Source organism: Vollenhovia emeryi, unplaced genomic scaffold, assembly GCF_000949405.1.
Source record: "Vollenhovia emeryi isolate VEMERY1.0 unplaced genomic scaffold, V.emery_V1.0 DF939122.1, whole genome shotgun sequence".
Taxonomy (NCBI): Eukaryota; Metazoa; Arthropoda; class Insecta; order Hymenoptera; family Formicidae; genus Vollenhovia; species Vollenhovia emeryi.
This window is the reverse complement of record NW_011967244.1, coordinates 3,236,647-3,260,519: the sequence shown is the minus strand read 5'-3', so window position 1 is coordinate 3,260,519 and position 23,873 is coordinate 3,236,647. Positions and strand designations below refer to the sequence as shown.

At 35.5% G+C, this 23,873-nt stretch overlaps 4 protein-coding genes across 4 annotated transcripts in view; 3 read left to right on the top strand and 1 right to left on the bottom strand.

Annotated features, from left to right (window-relative positions):
- Nucleotides 1-2,599: 2,599 nt before the first annotated feature.
- On the top strand, nucleotides 2,600-6,791 carry LOC105570011. The gene is made up of 3 exons (XM_012026918.1): nucleotides 2,600-2,743; nucleotides 4,472-4,585; nucleotides 5,735-6,791. The coding sequence occupies exons 1-3, from the start codon at nucleotides 2,677-2,679 to the stop codon at nucleotides 5,980-5,982; spliced, it is 429 nt and encodes a 142-aa protein (XP_011882308.1). The 5' UTR covers nucleotides 2,600-2,676; the 3' UTR covers nucleotides 5,983-6,791.
- A 224-nt stretch (nucleotides 6,792-7,015) lies between these two features.
- LOC105570107 (zinc finger protein 91-like) lies at nucleotides 7,016-10,262 on the top strand. Its single transcript, XM_012027072.1, has 3 exons — nucleotides 7,016-7,022; nucleotides 7,746-8,111; nucleotides 9,886-10,262. The coding sequence occupies exons 1-3, from the start codon at nucleotides 7,016-7,018 to the stop codon at nucleotides 10,260-10,262; spliced, it is 750 nt and encodes a 249-aa protein (XP_011882462.1).
- Nucleotides 10,263-20,270: 10,008 nt separating this feature from the next.
- LOC105569994 (cytochrome c oxidase assembly protein COX11, mitochondrial) lies at nucleotides 20,271-21,620 on the top strand. The gene is made up of 3 exons (XM_012026897.1): nucleotides 20,271-20,743; nucleotides 20,890-21,213; nucleotides 21,398-21,620. The coding sequence occupies exons 1-3, from the start codon at nucleotides 20,540-20,542 to the stop codon at nucleotides 21,554-21,556; spliced, it is 687 nt and encodes a 228-aa protein (XP_011882287.1). The 5' UTR covers nucleotides 20,271-20,539; the 3' UTR covers nucleotides 21,557-21,620.
- An 84-nt stretch (nucleotides 21,621-21,704) lies between these two features.
- The window catches only part of LOC105569995 (tektin-3-like), a 6,626-nt gene continuing 4,457 nt past the window's right edge, over nucleotides 21,705-23,873 (bottom strand). Inside the window, exons 3-10 of the mRNA XM_012026899.1 lie at nucleotides 23,769-23,873; nucleotides 23,280-23,522; nucleotides 22,980-23,212; nucleotides 22,783-22,892; nucleotides 22,553-22,701; nucleotides 22,260-22,482; nucleotides 22,041-22,195; nucleotides 21,705-21,967 (exon numbers count right to left, since the gene is read on the bottom strand). Coding sequence (XP_011882289.1) covers nucleotides 21,757-21,967; nucleotides 22,041-22,195; nucleotides 22,260-22,482; nucleotides 22,553-22,701; nucleotides 22,783-22,892; nucleotides 22,980-23,212; nucleotides 23,280-23,522; nucleotides 23,769-23,873 — 1,429 coding nt within the window. The 3' untranslated portion in view covers nucleotides 21,705-21,756. The remainder of the gene's footprint in view (nucleotides 21,968-22,040; nucleotides 22,196-22,259; nucleotides 22,483-22,552; nucleotides 22,702-22,782; nucleotides 22,893-22,979; nucleotides 23,213-23,279; nucleotides 23,523-23,768) is intronic.

Here is a 23,873-nt window from a genome sequence, read left to right as displayed (position 1 = left end):
GAAAAAAAGTTGTCACGCAGCGAGCGGCGAGCTTTTTTGACAACTTTTTTCGGCGCGCCGCTCCACCTCTCGCTATTAGATGATGCCCCACCGTTGCCTGCCGAGTCCGGCCTGCCGCCTTCTACGCTCTCATTCGCTCAGACATTAAAATTAATTTCTCAATAACTACTGCGAATTTTGCAAAATAGTATAGGACTTTTCTATTCAGTTTGCCCCGGTCTATGTACCATCTACGGGACATACGGGTATTAGGACACACCCTGTATAAGAACTTGGCCAATTTAGATATTTTTGAATTCCACATATAACATTGTCTAATGATTTCCCTATATAATTATTTCTTTGCTATATTTAACATTACGTTAACATTACTTAATTAATATACTTATTTATTATATAGCGAAGTACTAGACAATTTTTTATTCAACTTCAAATTTACGTTATCTCTTATCTTTCTTCTTTTATCTGAAAGCACTACGTTTGCGATCAGCAACTTCATGAAAAACAACCTGCTAATTTATCATTTTTCCACTCAAACCAATTTTATGTCGGCAGGACTCAAGGTATGAAGCTGGTTTTTCTAGATACTTTTCAAAGATACGGTTGGTTAAAAACTTCACGACTCCACAATATTTCCAACGAGTACAGAAAATCCGAACACATGCAAGAGCTTTACGTGTAGCCATGGTCAATGGCTACCTTCGGTCAAATTAATTTCCAAAATAATTAAAGTATTGTTTTATAACTGAATGTATTTATATATTTTATTTGGTAACATTCTAATTAATAAATAACGAAAAACACGCAGCGCTTGTTTTGTATCTTTTATACAATCGTTCCTGTACTACGTTTCTTCGTTATCTTCCTGTCATTATTTAAATCGGAATATTCCCTTGTCAAACGAAAGTCATCTTAAAAATATATATAAAATCATAACATTGTCGAAAATTGTAATTGGAAATAATATTCATGGTTGCTTTCTGAGATATGATTGATTATGATTGAGATTATGAAAAGCGGAAATGCACTTGAGCGGCATAAAACAGTGTAAATAAAATATTTAAAAAATATATTTCTTGTGTACAAAGACTTTCTTTCCTTTATAGATTCTGTTCCTATGATACGAAAATAATATATTTGTTCAGAAAACATGCATATGTGCATATGCATTATAAGATTTAATTTATATTAAAGAACTATGTTCTTTCTCTTAAGCTTATTTTAAAAGATTTATAATTTATGCGATAATTCGAAATAAGATACAATTTATAATTTTATTTATAATACGTGCAATACGAAAAATGGCAATACATAAAAGTACAAGATATGTTACAAATTATAAATAGAATTATATCTTATTGAATTATCTAAAATGAGTTTAATTATGATGTATTTTCAGCATTTTGAAAATCACTTTAAGAACATAAATATCTAAAATTATTATAGTTCTACTGTGTGTATTGTCTCTTGCTGTTTCTTAGGTTTCTTGCGTGTCTATCGTTTTGCGCCACGTATATATTTATAATCTATTTATTACGCAGGTGCAGGTTTTCTCTGTTCATAAATTCACAAACGAATTCATTAATAATTGATAGTTGTACTACAATATCTATTCTTCTATACTGGTCGCGTATATTGTGTGTTTGTAGTATGAAAAAAGTTTTTACTAATCGGAAGTCATTATTACTTTCAGGGGACGACATTCAGGGTACGGCGATTAGTCTGGTGATTTGTCCGGATTGCAATAGAACTTGCAATAACGTTCACTTACTGCGCAGGGAATGTCTAAAAGAACGCAAGTTTGCCTGTCCAATATGCCATAGAGCCTTTAGACGGAAGTATGACTTACAAAGACACGTGAAAAGCATCCATTAATTTGAACTTTGAACTAATAGTTCCTCGTCGATTAAAGATTTTAAATCACATTTCGAATCTCAAGAATGGAGCATGCTAGCTTTATGCTTATTATGTATACATATGTGTATATGAAGAAATAAATATTTGTTATACTTTGTATCTAATAAAGCAAAATAAACTCCCTTTAACCCAGAAATTTGCTCGATAGCTACGTTCTTCCTCCAGTCACAATGAAAAATGCACAGCTCCTAAACTGCATCTGATATTATAGAAAACAAATGCATATGTATAAACAATGTGCACAATCTATATAGCCATACGCACAGTATGTTACCTAAAAATAGAAAATAGTTTAAAATATGTTTAATTACAATGTTTAATATTATTGAAATAGTTCTACAAAACAATCGATTGTGACATTTTATCTCTGCAAAATCAGACAAGTTGTATTTCATCACTAGTGTAATAAATTTATAAACTTATTCGCATTTTCTTCTAGAAACCAGTCTAAATAATCGAATATTATTGAAATACTGTTGTATACTTGTTGTTCATATACGATTTAACAACTGATTTTCTCTATAAAAAGAGTAAATCATTAGAAACATAAAATCTTTAATGTAAAAATTAACACTTATTGCAATACATTTAATTGAGTGTTAACTGACTTAATTTAATCAATTTCGCGGAAATAAAATCTTTTCCATATTCCAGACGGCATCCTGACGAACGAGCACAACGAATTTAAACCGAACGCTAGCCAACCGAATGCATTCCACCATTTTATAAATCGTGGGCAAATGGTGTTGCCGCCACAGCATGTATGCGGCGAGTGCGGCAAGGGGTATAAATGGATGGACAATCTGCGCCGACATCAGAGATTGGAGTGCGGCAAGCTGCCTAAATGGCACTGCGAAATCTGCATGAAAATGTTCTATCGTCGATACGAATTAACCAAGCATTTGAAATTGAAACATCTCCAAGCGTAATCAATTCTCCAGCGTTGAAGATGTCCCTCCGTTGAGGAAAATACATGTTAAATTTCCTATACCTTTTCTCGTCATGATTATCTTATAATTATATCATAATTTGTATATTATACTATATGTGTACATATACAAAATAATTAATTAGATATACACATATGTAATTAATATTAAATGTACATACATCTATACTAATATTAATTAAGCTTTCAATCGACCATAACTAACAACGTGTTTTTAACACAGAAAATTTATTGCGAAAAATATTATCTCAGCCAGGGTTTGAACCTGAACCTCCCTACACTCTTAGGCGTCTCACCAATCGCAATAAATTTTCTGTGTTAAAAACACGTTGCTAGTTATGGTCGATTGAAAGCTTAATTATTGTTAGTCACGTAGTGGCTAACAAATCATTCTTGATGTTATATACTCAAATAATTCTTGATGTTATACTAATATTATAAAGAGAGGGGGTTTGTCTGTTCTCGATGATCTCTTAAACTAATGGACCGATTGGCTAGAAATTTTAACACAAGTTTACTTAGCTTCTGGGGCGTGTCATAGGCTACGTATTTTCTGCTTTGCGTGTCAGGGGAGCGCGCATGTACAGATGATTTCTTTTACTAATTGATCGATTAAATCGAAATTTCTACACAAGTTTTCTAAGACTCTCGAAATAGTCATAGGCTGTATGTTATTCACTTTGCGCATCAGGATATAACGTATGCGTAGCTTAATTCTTTAAATAATGTACCGCAATCAACAGTGTACCGATTAAAATAATTTTTAGAAATAATTTGAATGTTAATTTCTTTTACTTTTAATAATTTTTTTAAAAAGAATAAATTATGTGTTTCGAAAAACATATGTAAAACGTGAATGAAACTTAGTTGCCTAGAAGACTGTAGGAGAGATATTTGCGCAATATTTCTCATTTACAAACAAATGATAAATAACATAAATACTTGGTACATTCATATATTAAATAATTTAACTATTCACGCTGCATCTCCAAAAGACAGTTGCTGCTCACAATCAGAACCAGGATACTCTTGTTTAGAAATTTCGGGGTGACAATTTAGGGTTCTTCTTGATAATTCGTAAAATTTAAGTCCCTTTTCATCACGCGTGTGAGAGCCACGTATGTGAGACCGCGGGCGAAGCCGCGGGGCATGCTAGTATATTAATATTACTGAAATATCATTACAAATAGAACAGTCGCTTGTAAAAGATAGCATTTTATCTGGATAAATAAAACAAGTTATATTCGCTAATGTAACACATTCATAAACTTACTCGCATTTGCTTCTAGAAACCGGTCCAAGTAATCGAATATGATAAAATATTATTAAAAGTTAATTTAAAATACTAATACTGTATATTTGTTGTCCATGTACTTAACAACCGATTTCTTCTATAAAAGAAGTGTCATAAAAAAGATTAAATCTAAAAATAATTCAATGTAGAAATTGATACTTAATGCAATGCATTTGATTCAGTGCTAATTGATTTAATTTAATCGATTCGTTTACTGAATGTCTTATTGATTTAATTTGGTTTTAATATTTACATGATTATGCTGATCACATCGATTTCGCGAAAATAACAAAATCTTTTCCATATTCCAGATGGCAGCCTGATGAACGAGTATAATGAAGTTAAACCGAACGTTAGCCATCAGAATGCACCACCGCCTTTTATAAATTGTGGCCAAATGATGTGGCCGCCACAGCATGTATGCGGTGAGTGTGGCAAGGGGTATAAATGGATGGCTAATCTGCGCCGACATCAGAGACTAGAGTGCGGCAAGCTGCCTAAATTACACTGCGAAATCTGCATGAAAATGTTCTACCGTCGATACGAATTAACCAAGCATTTGAAAATGAAACATCACAAAGTGTAATTAATTCTTTAGCGTTAGAGATGTTTATCCGTTGAATAAAATACACGTTAGGCGTTTTATATTCTTATATTATTTTTCCATCGACTCTTGTAATTATATTTGTCATCTTGGTCTGGAACATCAACTTTACTTTCTCGCAGTGAATATTTTTGGTTAGCAGCTTCGCCCTTTTACTATATAATTATATTATACCTATAATGTATATATAGTATATATATCGTATTATAACACGCACCATTATACTAAACGAACATATCACTTACAAATGGATCAATGTGAACTTGAAGTATTATTAATTGTAATCAATTTACTCGCGACAATAATTTTTACTGAATAGTTATATAAATATTGGTTTGTTCTCTTACCGTGCATTATTATTCTAGAATTTGTTATACTTTTTGCGATTATCGTATCATACTGATAAAACAATATATACATAATGCATGTTGTAAATATTATGTGGAAATAAAGTTATTCACCGAAAATACATTCTAATAAAGAGACATTATTCCGTTATAATTGATTTACTGTGCTACTTCTCTCTCTTTCAATCAGTTTCATATTATTATCAGATCGCGTTTATGTTATGGCATTTATACAATATTAGTAATTATTAAATTTAAAAATACGAACTATTAGCAAAGCGGACATTGTTATATAATTTGTCTCTTCGCGCATTTATCAATAAAATAATATTATTTTTAAAAATTATGATTGGGCACCATGCTGCGTTCCTATTATTTTCCTACTTTTCTCTCATAAACGTTGCACATCGTGTGTATATTATATTTATTATTGATTTAAGGCAATTTTAGAGCCGCGATACTTTTCCAATTCATCGATAATAACGTGTTCGCACGGGATCACTCTTTCCGAATGCATGCGCTTATAAGACTTTTCCCTTATAATTTCTTTCTCATCTTCGCGAATTTTCAGATCAGTCGAGACGTAAACTTAACCGATGTTCCCTTTTTCTTTTTTTTTATAGATAAGGAGCTGTGCAATTGGTTAGTTGAACCGTTCGTATCGCAAGAGCTCAATGAGGGCAGCTTCGAATTCGTGTCTGTCGATTACGATCCGACTACGAAGCGTAGGAGAAAGAATCCTCAAAACTTGAAGGTTACCACGCTTATCTGTGATGAATGCGGAAAGAACTTCTCGAGAATCGACAGTCTCAAAAGACATGTAAAGCTGTACTGTAAAACCAAGAGCAACCAATTCGTGGCAACAAGTTGAAAAAATCATTGTCTCCGCGCAATTACATAAAGAGTGCGTCATGCTCATGCGCCTTATTTAGTGAAAAGACAGATAATGTATATTATATAATATATTATATAATATATACTGTGCATATGATAAACGATCTATTCTAGATTGCTTTAAGTTTTTCTTATTTCATAAAAGTGCGTAAAAAGACTTTCTCAAAAGAGAACCTTCAAACAACACTTGATATAATATTACTTATTGTTAGATTGGAATTAGTTAACGATAATTAATCCTTTATGAGACAAATTTTTAAAAAACGAAAGCATGAGCCTTAATGAAATGTCTTTTGCATGTCTTTATTATATAGAATTAGGGAAACTAGTATATAAAGATTTGTAGCAAAATAGAGTAAAATAATTTTGTATAAAATGTATTTCGATATATTCTGTTCAAAATATTCTATTTTAGGCCTGTTCAAGGAGGGGGGGCTTCTTGTGATTTCTCCATTTTTAATTTCTAGAACAGCACTGATGGATTATTAGTTACATATATCGAGTGTATATCCTGTGTAGTAATCTATGCGCGAGAATCGATATTCCTCTCAATAATTAATTTAAATTATTTAGTCTCTTTTTCTCTTGATTTATTTTTATTTGTTTAACGCTTCGATGTATCTAAATTTTTTTTATATTCACAAATTTAAAGTTGGTTTAATTGCGCTGATTTTGTTTTCGGGGGCAGGAATTGCAACAATCTTCGCCTCGTATTTCTTCAATTACTAAGGGCCAGTTTCACAAACGTTGGTTAACTGTTAACCAGAGTTCAGTCAACGCCCTATCTTTTTCTATCTTGTTCTCTAAGAAGAGACAGAGGATCAATTAACCTTCGGTTAGCTGTTAACCGACGTTTGTGAAACTGGCCCTTAACCTTTAAAACTTTTCATTACACAACTTTTTGTTCTTATATAAAATGAAGCTTTTACAAATCGGTCGCTTTCATGTGAAGGTCAAATTAATGAAAATGATGAAATAATGAAAAGACAGAAGCATGTTTCAATAACGTAATGCTAAGTACACATCTTTTATATATGCTAAGTACACATATATATTTTTTAAGGGAATTAGTTTTAAGTATTATTCTCAAGTAAAAATTAATGACGAATAAGTAAACAAGTTATGCACACTTTTTTTATTAGAAACTTCTTTCCTACATGTTTCTTTTCTTTATTCGCATCCGCGACGATTTTACAAAGCGTGATGTTCGTAAATATGGAGTTTGTACAAAATTTGTCAAACATGTACGTGTACTTTGTAATTCTCAATAAAAATAAATTAGTTCACAACATATATATATATATCCTCATAGTCATATCCTTATATGACAATATAACATGTTCATATATCGTCATTACTTTTCTAATCAATAAATACCTTCAACTTTGTTAAAAGTAGATTTCTTAATGAACTTTCGCGCCCTACTTTCATACAAAATTGTGTGCCAAGAAAGAAAATATATCGCGAGTCTTTTATTATCCTATTAAAATCTTTAAAAGAATCTTTATCATTAATAATTCAAATTTTCGAGAGCTGTTTCTCCCGTTCCCTATTTGTCTCTCCCTTTCCTCTTTAGCTCCTTTATGATTCTACAACTTTCCACCTTATGATTGTCACAACTGAGATCAGAAGGTAATTTAAATTATGCATGCTGCTGGCTTTACGCTGCTCGCTTGCCAGTCGCCCTGCACGTTTTGCTACGTAGTCTCGCTTTTTAACGGAGTGACGATGTCTTTACAGACGAGGATGGACAGTGCACCGCGGAGAAGAGCAATGACGAGGAACCGGAAGTATGCGAGGTACCCTTTCATGGCCAGCTTAACTACCTGCTCTGCGACTCGCCGATTTTGAACAGCGTGGAGGCGAACGTGATCCAGAAAAACTCCAAGTCCTGCCAGCAATTCCGTTGCGACGGCTGTGGCAGAGCGTACACGAGAGTTGACAGCCTAAAACGTCATCAGCAGAAGTGCGACGAGTTTCTGGCGTCGTTCCAGGACCGGCAGGAAACGCTAGAGAGGCTTCAGCAGCAGGAATACTATTGTAATCAATGCGGCAAATCGTACAGAAGGCTAGATACTCTGCGCCGGCATCAGCGACAAGTGTGCGGTGACAAAGAGAGCAACAATTCTTCAAAAGTAGATAAAACGAGCTTATAAGAATAAATCTGATCGCGATATCGATCGATTTTAGAAAATAGACATAGTGTCAGTTGTAATGAGACGAAATAATACGACTTCGTGAACGAGACTCTGAACTAATTTGCTAAAACTGTCGATAAAAACTTCGGATGAGCTTCCGAAAACTGCTCACATCCTGTTTACATATTCTTCAGTGAAAATGTAAACTTTAAAATGAACATCTTTCAAATGAATGTGCTTTCTGTGCAAAACGAGATCTTACATTTCACGGCTTGACACGACTTTCCATGCCAGGTTCCTCATATATTAAGTATTACTAATTAATTTAGAATTTAAGAGGAATATAAGATTATTTAGATGTTACATGGCTTTGAACTTTTGTCGATAAAAATTCATTTAAAAAGATATCCATTATTTAAATCATTTTTGCCGCGAAGTACGTAAATAGGGCGTGAATGGTTTTCGGAAACTTATCCAAAATTTCACCTAATTTATTACAGTTTAAATGCGCTTTCAGAAGATTTACACTGACGTAGCACATTAATGACTGATCTTCTCACAATCGAATTGTAGCAGATTGTTAATTGCACGATATTAATATCTCGCTTTATTAAGAATGTGAAACAATTCGAGAGAGAGAGAGAGAGAGAGAGAGAGAGAGAGAGAGAGAGAGAGAGAGAGAATCTGAAAGAGAGAGATAGATAGCCCTATGTGTTTTATTGTATACAGTCACTGAGAGATTTAGCTTCTATATGAACTTTATTAGATATCTAATGACATTTACAAGATAAGCGTACAAGATCGAAAAAATTAATGCGTGTAAATAAATGTCTATATTGTTCTCGCGCGCGATTGAAAAGTATAAATATTTATATAAATTCATGTATAAATACTATATTTATATTATATTTATATAAATATTTATATATATAAATATTTATATAAATTTCGTCCAAGTCTTTGGCAATCACTGTCAATGCAAATCAATAAGAATTTTATTTATCTCATATAAATTGTCTACGTCTCACGTTAAACATCACCAGCGAATAAAATTTTAAGCAGCGATTATAGATTTCTTAGTCGCACAATGTAAGATCAAAATAATGTAAGTTATATATATATATATATACGGATAAGTTACGCGTACGGATGTGCTTTATTTTATGTATTCCACTTTTACGTGTAATTAGTTAAGTTGTTTTTTTTTTCAAAAAGATTAAAAATCCCGAATGTGTACACATGAGAAAAACAAGATCGTCGAGTTTAAGTTCTTTCGGAATAATCGCGACAATAATAACTGTGTAACGAATAAATGATGATTGTTTAAATGTCAAAAACCGTGATGCCGCTTTTCCTGTGTGCTCCGATCTCAAATGTGAAATAATGATTATGGAAACTTGATTACAAAGTGAAACGCTATCGATAAATTGAATAAAATTGAAAGTACCATTGACATAATTTCTATCGTAAAAGCATTCTTTCTTCATGCACGCATAAAAATTAATATGGGAACTCGTTCCGTAATTTCGAACTCCACATTACAGAACAACTTGCTAAAGCGTCTCGCGTTAGCGTGTTGGGACCGTCCCTATCTGCCTCCTGATATCGTTGCATGCCCATCCATTCGCACTTAGCCACGATCTTAAATCGAATGGCCGCGACGCGATCTCCTCGTAACTTCGACCCTGTTTTAAGCGATTCGGACGTCACCTAATCTCCGACGCTCTGCTTTCTTGCCGCAGGCGTGGACCAGCCGGAGGAGTACGATGCCCTGTGGATGCTGGAGCGGAAAGCGCGCAGCATCGGCCAGGAGAGCCAGGAGTCCCTTCCGTTCCCGAGCAAGTCGTACTCGCCGTCGAAGGTGCACGATACTCTAGGGCCCGGCGGCGATTATCCGTTTGTTCAGATATACGACAGAGACTCCTTCGCGCCGATGATACAGACCCACTACAATTGCACCGATTGCGGCAAGAAATACAAATGGCTGGACAGCCTGAAGAGGCACCAGAGAGTCGACTGCGGCAACAAGGAGAAGAAGTTCTCCTGTCACGCGTGCGATCGAAAGTTCAAGTATCGTTACGAATTACGGAACCATATCGCCGCGCACCACGGCGGGTGACTTCTCTCCCGCGAACGTGATCCTCTCCAAGCGAAAGATGAATTAAAGGAACGTGACCTGAATTTAGGCTTTGTGACTCGTGGCGTCTCGTGGCGACGACCAAAATATTTGTGATCAAAACTCGATTTATCAGCAATATGTCGGCAAAGATAGATTTTTCGAAAAATGACATTTGCTTCCGAGAATTTTCCGTTTACAAGTTAGATGATAAAAAAATTTAGAATTGACTTATTCGTTAACGTTATTATAACGAACATTATGATCTTCCTCGTTTTTTTCATGTTTCGCAAATAAAAAGTTAAATGTACGCATATGAATAGTGAAGTAATCATAAATATTATTTCACACAAAAAGTTATTTCAATATTTAATTCGTTAAATTTTCTATTATTGTATCTTATTCATTATTGAAATTCAAAGTTTATTAGAAATAGTAAGATTTATTTTTGGAAATTGTAAGACAATGAGTTATTTCGTACTTTTTCATGTAATATATGTAAATTTCAATACATATTATATTAACTTATTATATTAATTAGTATATTAAACGTTGATCTAATTAACAAATAATAAACTTACGAAGATGAAAAAATATACAGCATATAATTTTTTGAAACAAGTATTCTCCTACTCCCCATAATATTTTTAGCGATAACAATCGAAACTTTATTATATTTTCCAAGTTTATTGTTATCTGTGTTTAATTAGTCACAATATTTTCGTATGTGATATCGATAAACCTTATTTGTATCTTTGTTACAAACATCTTATGATCGGAACGAAACAGATTAATTATACTTTACTTAATATGTTCCTTTATATACTCGACCGACGCAATAAAATTTGTAGTTTCGATCAACATTTTCGTGTCTAGTGGAAATAAAGCAGCAGACGACTAAGGGTATATTTAACGTGAAAAAAACTGTAATTCCGTCTGTATTAAACGTATCAAAATTACGTTCCAAGAAGAAGAGAATAAACTTTCTTCCCCCTCTTGCGCAAAAGAGAACCTGCCATCCCGTGAAAATCCCAGACATTAAGGGCGCCTTGTTCACAGTCGCTTTTATGGTGAATGGCTACGTGTAACTCAAATCATGCTGTGTGTATGTTCGTGTCGTTGTAGCGATCCCATACGAATTCCTTCTAGGCTAAATCGTGATCGCCAATCCCTACGGCAAAAGGGCGCGACGATTCCTGGCGAAGCCTTACTGACTCACTTGTGTGTTTTCTAGAGCGGAAGTACTCGCCAGGTGAAGCAATCGAATGGTATTATCGGTACCAGACGATGTATCTACGACTGATGGCGGAGAAACAGTTGACGAACGAGACAACAACGAGAACAACAGCGATCGAGAATCTGACGAGCGTCTGTCCCGGTAACGTCGCCACCGAGAAAATGGAAAACGGCCAGCCGCTGACGGAAGTCAACAGCAACCAGGTAACCGCGGATAATCGCGATTATTATTGTCCGCGTTGCGGTAATGCCTACACGAGATCGCACTCGCTCAGCAGACACATGAGATTCGAGTGCGGCGTGGAGCCGCAATTCGAATGTCATATCTGCCACAAGAAGTCGAAGCACAAGCATAATCTGCTATTACATATGAGAACTCATCAGAAGCCCTAAGACCACTCGGTGCCATTGAATATTACGCGGAGGAGAATGCGCTGTAAAAGTTTTAATCAAGACAATTAACTAACAAGATGAATGTAAGATATAAAAATTAGACTAAAGTATTGAGATTTTAGGACTCTCAGACTGATTCCTTTTTGTCGAATAACTCACTAAAATATTTGTGAATGCCATATTTCACATAAATTATAAATTTTTTGGGTTCAATGTCACTTCGGCCAATTTCTTCGGATTTTATCATGAAGGAATGTTCTGTCTGTTTCTCTTACGCGTAAACATCACTTTGTGATTAATTATAGACAATAAACATTCTGAAAATCCAAATGCAACTATAGAGATAATTCATAGATGTAACTGATATTTTAATTTGTATCAATACAAAGAAAACGGCTCAATTAAGCTCTGTTCTTAGATCTTTATTAATTGAGTTATTCTTCATTGAGGAGATAGTTACATAACATAGAGGAGAGTATATTCATATTATATAACTCTCTAGTTATGTAATACAAATACAATATTAAAAATGTTTTCCGTACAAGTATATTTTAAGAGTGTACTTGATTCGTACATAGCAGTAGTTGTCTAACTTGTGATGTCACACAAACGAGCGAACAATTGATTAAAGAGTTTTGATATACAATCGCAAAGTTTTCCAAAGAATATGTAAGATAGAATGCTTATGTAAGAACGTACAAGATCAAGATACGTCTAACGTATCTAAAAGAACATTAACGTATTATTTTAGATAGTTTTAATCTAAACTGCCAAGAGTTGCGAGAGATGGTTACGAGAAATTCTTATTAAGGCGGAACCTTTGAGTTTAGAAAGCCTTTTTCCGCTTTACAAGAAATAACAAAGTTACTATAAAGATTAATAAACGATGTTGTTTTTATTAATTGTCTTAATTAGTCAGGTTTGCAATTTTGCAAGCGCAATTATAATATCTAATCAAATTGTTACAACATAATTAACATATAATTCCATAAAAGTAAGACTTAATACCAGTAAGATTATCGGTTGAATTGTTAAAGCCAGTAATTTTCGTTTACGTATTTTGTGTTTAAACTTTACCATTGTTACAGTTTTTAAATCTGGTAAATAAACATATTATACATACGAGTACTTATATAGCATACTTATATGTTTGAGTTGATTCATAAGTGTGTGAGGATTTTATCTGATTGGCACTGGAATGAAATTTTATTAAAAATTAATTAATTTGATAAAATAATATATTATTATTATTAATAAAATAATTATATATATTAATAATTAATTAATTGAAAATTAATAATAAAATTTATTTAAATTTTATTTAGAAATTCACACTAATTTCAATCCAATAGTTAAATATTTTACAAATTATTCATACTAGATGAGATTTATATTAACAAATTGTTAATTGATTAATTTATGTATTAATTAATTTAAATCGATTAATTATACGTTAGATTAATCAAAGTAATTTGTTATATGTTTTGTGTATTTGTTAAATTTATTATCAGCAGTATTGGAGCAAATTTTATGTTATTATTCATAGATCCACTGCCATGATAATTTTTTTTTCTATCCAGGCAATTTTTATTGTCCCAACGGCAGACTGAATAACGTTCAAATAAACTTAAATTGCATTTCTGCCACTAAATGTAGCATCAAGTCTATTATAGTTATATACTGATGGTAATAAACTGTCAATAACTTAATATATTATATATAAGACGTTTACGAAAACAATGCATACAGTCGTGGTCAGAAAGGTTGTCCGACGTTTTATGATGAATTTCGGAAATAGTTTATCATGCGAATAACTATATCTTTTGCTCACGGATATGTGCAGTGACGCATTATCAGAACAAAAAGATGATACTTACGAATATTCCGAAAACTCATTGTAAAACGTCAGACAATCTTTCTAACCATGACCGTACATGTCGCATGAGAATTTAATTGACTTCCAATGCTTCTCTTCGAGACGTCTTGTATATCTGCTCACATGTATTTCTGGTCTGTTTGCCAATAGTGAAAACAATTACTTTAAAAATTTAAAGTCATTAATTTATAAGTCATCAGAAATAAACTGTGATTGTTAACAGTGCAAAATGCAGCTATGACGTATGTAATGTATACAAAAAGATTTATATGAAAATGCGAGATATAAAAATTCATGCTGAGTATTTCCATTGCATATTGAGTGCAACAGTAGATAAGAATAAGAATATGAGCCTATATTTTTACAATTAGTAAGGAAATAGCAGTGCCAACGAAACGAATAGTCTGAATAAACATATATATATATGTACGTATACATATATACAATATATAACATATAAACAGTTATATATATATATAATGCGACAGAGATGTATTCTATAAATTTTTATTTAGGGGAGAGTCTGTGACATGTGCAATGATCGCGCCTTCGCATGTAACGAGCTCTCTTTGTCAGATGTACCCGCATAGAGACTTAAAATTTATGCGAATATATAATACATGCGGATATATGTTTGCGTTAGTTATTATGTATCTGCAATAAAAATAAACACGCATATTTTGTAAATACTACAGAATTTTATTAATATTCAGATATGTCCCCACACACCAACCTCCTATTTTATCAATATTCGATTACTTACATGTACGATTGTTCAAATGTCAATCTTAGAACTTTTTCACGAATTAGCCGCTGCGAGATTTTTTGCAAGACCTTTCTGGAATAATTACGATAGTTCGATCGATACTGCCAATCACATGATTATAATATTTTTTTCAATACTATTATTGTACGTATTATACTTGAAAATGAGATGTAGATGATTGTTAAATGCATGCAGCAGTGATGTCTGAAATACTTTAAATCGGAGATGGACAAAACTCGCGGTACTACAAAAATATTTAAAATACCACAGAGAACCGTATACTTTTATTGAACTATTTGAATTTAATTAGATGTTAAAATGTAGGCATTGAGTTTCTTTTTTGCTAAATGTACAAGGTAAAAATGATTGAAATAATAATGAAATATTACAATAAATTAAAGCATCGCAGAGAATATAACAAATAAAAATATGTACTCAAATCAACGATTCCGATAATCGTATTTGTCTATTCCTGACATAAATTATATGGAAGTTATCTGTTGCAGAGATACGTTTTGGTTGTGAAAATATTATGTATTATGATGCGTAGCACGATGCAGTTTATCGTATCAAAATTATCAAAGGCAATTCATGAAAATGCTTCGCAAATGCATGTAGTTTAGAGATTAGAAGCTGCGAGAGACGCCGCGATGCAGGACTAAGCGTGCGTATACAAGAACGGGAGTAAAATATACTAAAAAGAGAGAGAGAGAGAGAAAGAGAGAGAAATCTGTGTAATGATCGCTCTGACTTGCGGCATGACTTGCTATACGTATACTCGATGTTTTCGTTTGCGTTATTTAGCCGCCTAACTCTTCTAATTTGCATACGATCGTTCACGAAAGCACGAAGGGAAAGAGAGAAAGAGAGAGAGAGAGAGAGAGAGAGAGAGAGAGAGAGAGAGAGAGAGAAATAGAGACTGCATGTATGTCTTATTGTATCCTTTTCGACGAATGTTTCAGTTTGGAAGCGATTGATGGACGCGGAGGACGGGCCACCGTTTCTTTGCCCGAAATGCGGCCGCACTTATTCGCACAAGTGCAATCTCACAAGGCATTTACGCCTCGAGTGCGGTGTCGGGCCAAGATTTCAATGCGGGAATTGCAAGAAGCGATTCAAGCACCGTCATCACCTGCGGGACCACCAGAGGATCCACCTCTACGCGAATTGCGGCTACGAATCGCGTAACTGAGACGCCACCCTTCCAACTAAAATCGCTTGCGTCTCCAGCCCCTTATCCGATTTATTTATTTATTTATTTATTCGCTCGTACTTGCGTTTATCGAATTATTTATTTGCCAGTCAATGCAAAACGACGCAATCTGTGATCCTTTGAGTACCAAAAAGTACTGAAAGCAATTATTTATCATACTTCCGCGCTTTAAGCTTGTCTAACGGAATGGTGTAACTTTAGAAACGTTGCTTATCTTTAAACATAATGTAATTTTCATAGGCTTATGTGTTCGTTATACACATAAAAGGATTTGAATATGAGCGAGCTAATCCAGGATTTTACAGTAATAGCAGAATTGCGAAAGAATTTCTTAGTGTTATCTGTGAATATTATTCTCAAAGCGTATGCGACATTATTAAGCTATCCGTCAACTAATCTCTCAAATTCAAAGTACCTAAACTCGATTGCGAGAGTTACCAAAAACGTTGATCTACTAGAGATATGATTGCACAATCAACTTGAGAAATAGCTAGCAAACACCAATAGTGCAAAGGAAAAGATACTATTTAAAAATACTTCACGGCACGTATACTTAAGTATCGCTAACAGGATTAATTATTTAGTCTATCGTACCAGAACCACGACTTTCGAAGACGCTAAGGGTATTGCGGAACATTTAACACAGATGTAAATGAAGAATAACTTTGGGATTACTATATTTTCGATGTTCGTTACGCGTGTGATTGTCAAACTCGTGCCAAAGACAGTAGTAATTTATAGCGGGATTTATATGGCGCGCAGTGTCCAAGTGATTCGATGCAATGCTCATCGTATAATAGCCACACTTAGATACAAGTGTCCGACGTAACAACGAGTTGCGATGGTGCATCCGTGAATTTAGATATTTACCATACCAAATGTACATAAAAACAGATGGCCATAATTAAATCCGTCTCAACTTCTCTTGGGGGAAAAACTCCGTATAATAATTAAATGTAGAGAGGTTGGCTCTTATGAAACTTTTCTAGAGAAGCGAAATTTATGGAGACCAGACTATAAGACGATCCGTTTCAAAGCTGCTTCCATCCTTTGCACACATGCCAAAAGATATTTTACTAACTTCACATTTAATTTAGCACTTTTTCCGTTAAACAGTTTAATGTAATATAAGATCTCATTAATTTTTTATGCGAAAAGCAGCTTACATCTATTTACTTTTATTTTGTTAACGAAGAATGTATAAAAGGAATAAAAATCGTATAGTTTCGCTTTTCCATGAATTTTGCATTCTAATGAGCCAGATTGATTGATGCAGAAAGTACATCATATTAAAAAACGATTGCAAATACCTCTTGATCGTGCCAAATATACGCTCTAGTTCTTACGTTTGAGATTTCGAGTATTATAGTTTTTCAATCAAATACGCGATATACTTATATGTGTAACACGTTTATAATAATCCTAGAGACCTATCTAGCTTTTAATTAGCTATCTCGAATGGTTAAACAATTATATGCTTTGTGTGATTGTATTAATCGCCAACGTACCTCGATGTACAGTTTATCAGAAATCAGGAACAGATCAGTTAAGAAAACTTGGATTGAATTCATAGGAAGATTTCTAAACGGACGTTTAAATCTTTCCTTTTTTTTTATCGAGAACGGTATTTGCATTTCTACATACGTGGTATTATTATACCAGATTCGACAGTTCTGTGAAATAATATTAAGTCAAACAAAAAGCATTTATCGTTAAATTTTTATGGTACTTCTCATAAATTATGTTACGGACTGACAAGGGGACACTACGCATCTCTTCATTTCGATAAAACTTGCAGCTATGATAGAACAAACTATCTAATTAAACACGTAAAGCCATTTATCTGAATGAACCTTCGAAGTTGAGTTATAAGCAGTTAAAGGTGTACCCTTCTGTCATTGCTGCTTTATTAAAATCGGCGAAGAGCAGCGTGTATTATTCCCTTGTGAAACTACCTATCGCAATACATACCAATGCGCGATTATAATTCTTCCTATTTGCAAAATGTAAAATGTATAATATAATAATCGTTATCCCTTAACTATAAACTTGATTTTTTACTATTTGCTTGATTTATGCAATTTTCTAGTGTAATGCATAGTTTCAGCATTGTATCTCTTAATCTTTTATCCGCTTGTGTATTAAATGCGTAACTCAAGACAATCCATTTCTTTGTGAATAAATATAGAATAAGATTGATAAAATGCATTAAAGTTTACAATACACGCATTATTCGCTTTCGCAATTAAAGTTCAATTACTTTTAAATTCATCTTTTCGAGAAATAGTTAAGGGTTACGATCCTGAACACGATTTTCTGTAAGAAAATCAATTGTTATCGCAAATGTAATCTATATTGCATCTCTAACATATTTGTTGGGAAGAAATTACAAATCGAATTTCACAAAAAACATGTACGAAATAAATTTACTTTTTATGAACAATTAACTAATATAGCCTTGTCAATTTGCTGCCCTCGAATCATTCCACGACGATTCCAATTGGATCTCTTCGGGCTCATTCAGGTTGGTATCTATACGTATTTTTGATACATTTATATAATAAGTAAATACTGAAGCGAACGATGGTGCAAAGAATAATGAAACTCGAGTCGTCGTTTCTTGATCAAGGGAGGAAAATTGCGCATAGCTTGATGATATATCTTCTGATATTATTTGCTTATTTTCATGCTTTACTTTCAATATGCAATTAAAGTTCTGGATGTAACGAATGATCATCGTGGCGATAACAATATTTTAGTGATTTTGTGCTTTCAATCGACAATACAGTTACAAATAAATATCGGCAAAGAACGATTATTGCTCACTTTCATCAGAGGTATACCCAAGATATCACTCAATTCGTCTGCACAATCTATATATGAAAAATCCGTCGCGCTAGTAATACTACACGGAGAGATCGATATGGTTATCACATGTCTAATTAGGGTTGGCACAACCCCAATAAATAACCCAAGGAAAAATGAAAAGTCAAGATGACGTCAATTTGAAGTCTTATTGACCAAAATATGACATAAATCTGGTCAATATGACATCAAATTGACATCATCTTGACTTTTTATTTTCCTCAGGACTTATTTGGGACAGCTATATCTGTGGTTGTCATATCCACATTGGTATAATAAGTAGTGGAGACAACTATACATATGCGTTTTGTGCAGCAAACTTAGCGAATGTTGCAACACAAAACATGTAGATGCCCCTACTGTTTATACGGCAATATTTTAATTTTAGTTATTTTTGCTTTAGCCTGTCTGTCCGTGTACGATCGCACGAAGCTCGAAACTGTCGCGCTCTCGCGTTCGCGAAAGCATATCGGGCGTAAATCGATCTTTTTCAGCCTAAATATCTATAAAGATTTATGTCATAAGTATTTTGAGAATGGTGTTCTAAGCCTGAGATATTTTGTTTCTTGGTTTTCGATTCGTCACAAAAACCATTTCGGCACGCTGTGAGACAAAATCGAGTGGTACAGAACCGTGAACATAGTGTGTTACCCGTTGAATATATTCGTGGCCACGTAGTTCACGAAACAAGTTTCATGCACATGGAGGCGCCAGTGGACGGATTCCACTTGAAACCGCGCGGGCATATGAAGTATTTTATATATTATACGTATATCTATATTATTATCTATAAAGAAATCACAGAGAATAGATTAAACTGTGGTCAACAGTTTGATCAACTGTTGACCACAGTTTAATCGATTCTCTGTCTCTTCTTTATAGATAATTTCAACAGTTTGTTAGAAACAGAAAAATCGGGCCTAAATAGTGCAATGGGTACCTTTGGTTGTCCCGTCTTTAGGGTATGTACTCTCTAAAAATTAATCAGTACATCATTACTGTAAATCAGTGAATATTCATTGTTTTCAGTGATAATCCACTTATTGACTTTTAGAGAGTAACCCTTCAGGGTACTTAAGCCCCTCCACCACAACAAGGTAGTACCCGAGGAGGCGATATATTATCAACAAGAAACTATGCAATTACATACGTGTATATTTAGAAAAATGAATACTGAATGAACGTAAATTAGGTTGGCTATTTAATGCACAACGTGAGAGAGATTCATCCGAGTTCGATCGTTAAAAAAGGTATTAGCGCTCGTGGAGATATCGAACCTAACTAACAATGTATACATATACATATGTAATTCCCTTATGGCACTTCTACTTCAAATTACGCGTGATATTCTTCACGATAAATCACCGCAAAATGAGCGATAAGATCGGGATCGAGTCTTCCTTGCGGCTTACCGTGCTCGCATGTGTTATCGGCGACGTACGGAGAAATTTAAATTTCAAAATCGACGACAGCGGAGTAGGTGGATAACTTACCGACGACGCAAGTGGCGTAAGCGCAATGAGTCTATTCCACTTGCCACTCTCAGAACAGGCAATATGGGGTCTGTTCTTTATTGCTGCACTCCTGAACTAGTGCACACTGGTGCAATGAGTTGGAATGAGAGGTAATATATTTGTTTCATTTTAACTTATTGCACTAGTTCAGTAGTGCAGTAATAAAGAACAGGCCTATGGTGTCTCGCGTTGCACCGGTGATGTCGCACCCGGGATCTTATCAGGACCTCGTAATATCAATCGGGCTCGTATGCACCGCTGGGAAAACTGCCTTCGTTTCCCCAGTTTTTAATGTCGTCATGGTCCCGTGGAGGGTTTAATTTCACGTGGCGCGGTACATTGGAAGTTCACCTACGTTTAGGTTAGCCGGGTCTCTTCTTCGGCTCGACGGGACACCGGTGGAGAAATTCTGACGAGATGTACCTTAACGTTTGCCGGCTGTTGACGCGCACCTGCGCGAGGCAAATACACACCAGCGTGTCGCGAAATCTAATGAAGGACCACTCGGACAGCGCGTTTCGAAAGAAATTGCGCTCCTCTGCCTTTTACTGGGCCGGAGTCGGGGTTCTGGTAGTTGGACTAAGTTATTCCGCAGTGCCACTGTACAGAATGTTCTGCCAGGTGCAATTCTTTGAGATCTATATCGTGTCTCTACTCGAGTTAGTCTCGTCTCACTTCAATGAATTTCATACAATTTTTTCTACAGCAACGTCGGCGCCAATACATGTTTATCTGTTCCTCAATTGGGTCTTCCTTTTGTTCTATAGTCGTATAGTTACGGCGGAACGGTATCGGCTGGTCACGACGCCAGTAAAGTGATCACAATGTCGCCCATTAAATTCAGGAAGATTCGAATTAAGTTCAATGCAGATGTGGCGGCATCGATGCAATGGAATTTCAAGCCGCAGCAAAGGGAGATCATGGTTGTTCCCGGGGAGACGGCCTTGGCGTTTTATACAGCCACGAATCCGACCGATCACCAGGTCATAGGGATATCCACATATAACGTTTTACCTTTCGAAGTTGGGCAATACTTCAATAAAATACAGTGCTTCTGTTTCGAGGAACAGATGCTCAACCCACGTGAGCAAGTAAGTTCATTGGTATCGCATTTTGTAGAACAAAATAATAAGACAGTCTAGTTTTGGCGTATATTTAAGGACAGCTGTTCTATTTTCTTTCTGCATCAGTTTCTATTCTAACAATAGAAATACGTTTAATCTATAGTTATTCAATTAGGCAGTGTAGCATAAATTATTATTCTTGTGTGTTAAGGTTGACATGCCAGTGTTCTTCTACATTGATCCCGAATTCGCGGACGATCCAAAAATGGAGTTTGTTGACGAAATAGTCCTCTCTTATACATTTTTCGAGGCCAAGCCAGGATTTAATCTGCCTGTACCGAGTTACGCCAGAAGTCACTCGGCGAAGTAACGCGTAATTATTCCTAGTAGTTATTACAATTGTACAAACGAATAAATCTTTAATGTATATATATATATATGTTTTCAAACTCCTTTTTCGAATTGTGGAGATATCACGTAGCCTAAATTCCTTTAGGAGTGTATTCCAAACGGCGCGACTGGACATTCCCATGAACGGCAGTGCACGGAGCATTAACAGAGAACATACTTTTAAAATCTGAACAACGCGTTAACAGGATACGCGCGTCTGAGCCCGCAAACCTTCTCCTTGTCAATGTATATCGCGTCGATTTTAAGGGCGAGATCGTGTTCGAGCATGGTGCGAGTCCGCAGCAATTTTTGATGCTGGTTCTCAAGTTCCTTCAGCGCCTTGTGCATTCGCTCGAGTTGATGATTTATCTCGTCGATCTCTTTCTGAAGGCTGCAATATAAAAACAGTATTTTCAGATAACGTCGCACCTGCGGTGGCTGCTGGGCGCGTTAAAGCTACGCACCTCGCGTAAGCATAATCGCGACACAATTCCATATCCGGACGGTGCATTCTCGCCTCCATCCTCGTATGTACGACTTTCGTCGCGTAACTCTTGTCCGCGATAGCCTTACGCATTAACTCCAAATTTTTCTCAACGTCGAATATTTCTTGTTGCACCTGCAATTTCACGAGACGCGTTTAATCCGATCCGAAATTTACGCGCGCGCGACGCTTTACATACCTTTTGCAAATGCTGTTGGAGCTTGCTCTTAGCCTCGAGTAATTCGGAAGATCTGTGTGTTAAAGCGTTGTTGGTGTTACTCCAAGAATTCCACATTTCCTGAGCGACCTTATTGATGAGACTTTCGGCAGTGGTGCGTAATTGACTCGACCTGTTCCGCTCCGTTTGAGATCTTTGCACTATCCTATTCACGGCGTCCGCCCAGGTTTCTTGCTCCGAGACACTGAGAACAAGATACAACAGTTCAATATAAAATTTTTGTTAAAAGTTATACATATACTGTGATTAACTACCATGCGTCGTATTTCTCAATCCCAGAATAATATTGTAATCCGTGAGTGTGATTGTTCAATTGGTGGCAAATAGTGTCTATGCCCAGGGCACTTTCCTTATTCTTTAAATCCAGGTCTAAGTGATTCTGCGAAGCTCTACAATTGCGTAACTGTAAAATATTAATTCATTAACTGTGACAAGTAACCAGGAACTTTGCTCTACTTATCATACAAATCAGGGTACATTGTACCTGATCCTTGCACTTGTCCAAACAGGCTTCCAACTTCTTTTGGTTTGTCCGCAAGTTTTCTACTTCTCGCAGCAAACACTTTTCCGACTCGTCGTGTACCAATTCTGTGCCTAAAAAAAAAAGGATAAGATTATTATAATGCAATATCCAAAATGTCAAGAACAAGTGGAAAATAGTTTTGCCGACATCCTACAGACCTTTTCTAGCCTCTCTGTGATACAGACACTCCTCTGCGATATGTAAAGGTCCCTCGATGTCCCGTGCTGCCTTTTCCAGGACACTTCGACAGTCGTGGAGTCTCTCGATCTCGTGCAGCATCCTCTCCAGTTCCGCTGCCACTTCGTTACGCCAAAAAGCGATGTCGTTCATCCTCTCGCCGAGTCTCCGGCTGGTATCGTACTGGCCATGCTGTATCTTCTCCTCGGCAACCCTGAAAGATATTTCGGCCGTAGCATCTGACAACAATTAGAAAATTATTCCCAAGAAGCCGTCGACACCTCATAATCCTCTGGGCGTCGTTTCGCATCCTCTCGGAATAATGCCTCTGCGAATCTGCCTCGTTGTAATATTTCACTTGTTTCTGAAACCACTCGTGCGGCGTGTATCGCGTATAAAGGGCGGCTTGCGACGCGTGAACGGGATTGCGTTGATACCCCGTGATCAGATTTGGGAATTTCAACGACCGCGTACTCATTTTGTTTCTCGCGTCCAGCACGTAACTCGATATCGACTTTGTGGCTCTGCAAAAGAACAACAGAATAATTATATCCATGTCCAAATCTGACTGCTCAGGTGCTTGCTCAGGAGGATAAGAATCTACCGAGAACCGGCGGAAGTATGTTATACGGGACAGCATCAGTTTGTTAAATCAATATCATTCCGTAAAGGGGTTCAAGGAACGACTTCTCTACAGCTGTTGCCGCAGGAGCGATAAGCGGGCGGATTACAGCTGATCTTAAGAGAGAAATGTGACTGAATCTACTTACAGCGGGGTAACTTCTGTATTCTCGAATCCGACATTCGGTCTCCATGGTAGTAAATGGTGTGTACGAGTATAGTCACCTATACGAATCGGAACTATCGGTTCCACG

Bases quoted from the DNA above. Each gene is read 5' to 3' on its own strand.
- LOC105569994 (XM_012026897.1), top strand. From the start codon at position 20,540: ATGTACCTTAACGTTTGCCGGCTGTTGACGCGCACCTGCGCGAGGCAA. The intron at 20,744-20,889 runs GTGCAATTCTTT...TTTGTTCTATAG, and splicing joins TGTACAGAATGTTCTGCCAG to TCGTATAGTTACGGCGGAAC. The intron at 21,214-21,397 runs GTAAGTTCATTG...TTGTGTGTTAAG, and splicing joins TGCTCAACCCACGTGAGCAA to GTTGACATGCCAGTGTTCTT.
- LOC105570107 (XM_012027072.1), top strand. The intron at 8,112-9,885 runs GTGACAAAGAGA...TTCTTGCCGCAG, and splicing joins GCATCAGCGACAAGTGTGCG to GCGTGGACCAGCCGGAGGAG.
- LOC105570011 (XM_012026918.1), top strand. From the start codon at position 2,677: ATGTATGCGGCGAGTGCGGCAAGGGGTATAAATGGATGGACAATCTGC. The intron at 2,744-4,471 runs GTGCGGCAAGCT...TCCATATTCCAG, and splicing joins CGCCGACATCAGAGATTGGA to ATGGCAGCCTGATGAACGAG. The intron at 4,586-5,734 runs GTGAGTGTGGCA...TTTTTTTTATAG, and splicing joins GCCGCCACAGCATGTATGCG to ATAAGGAGCTGTGCAATTGG.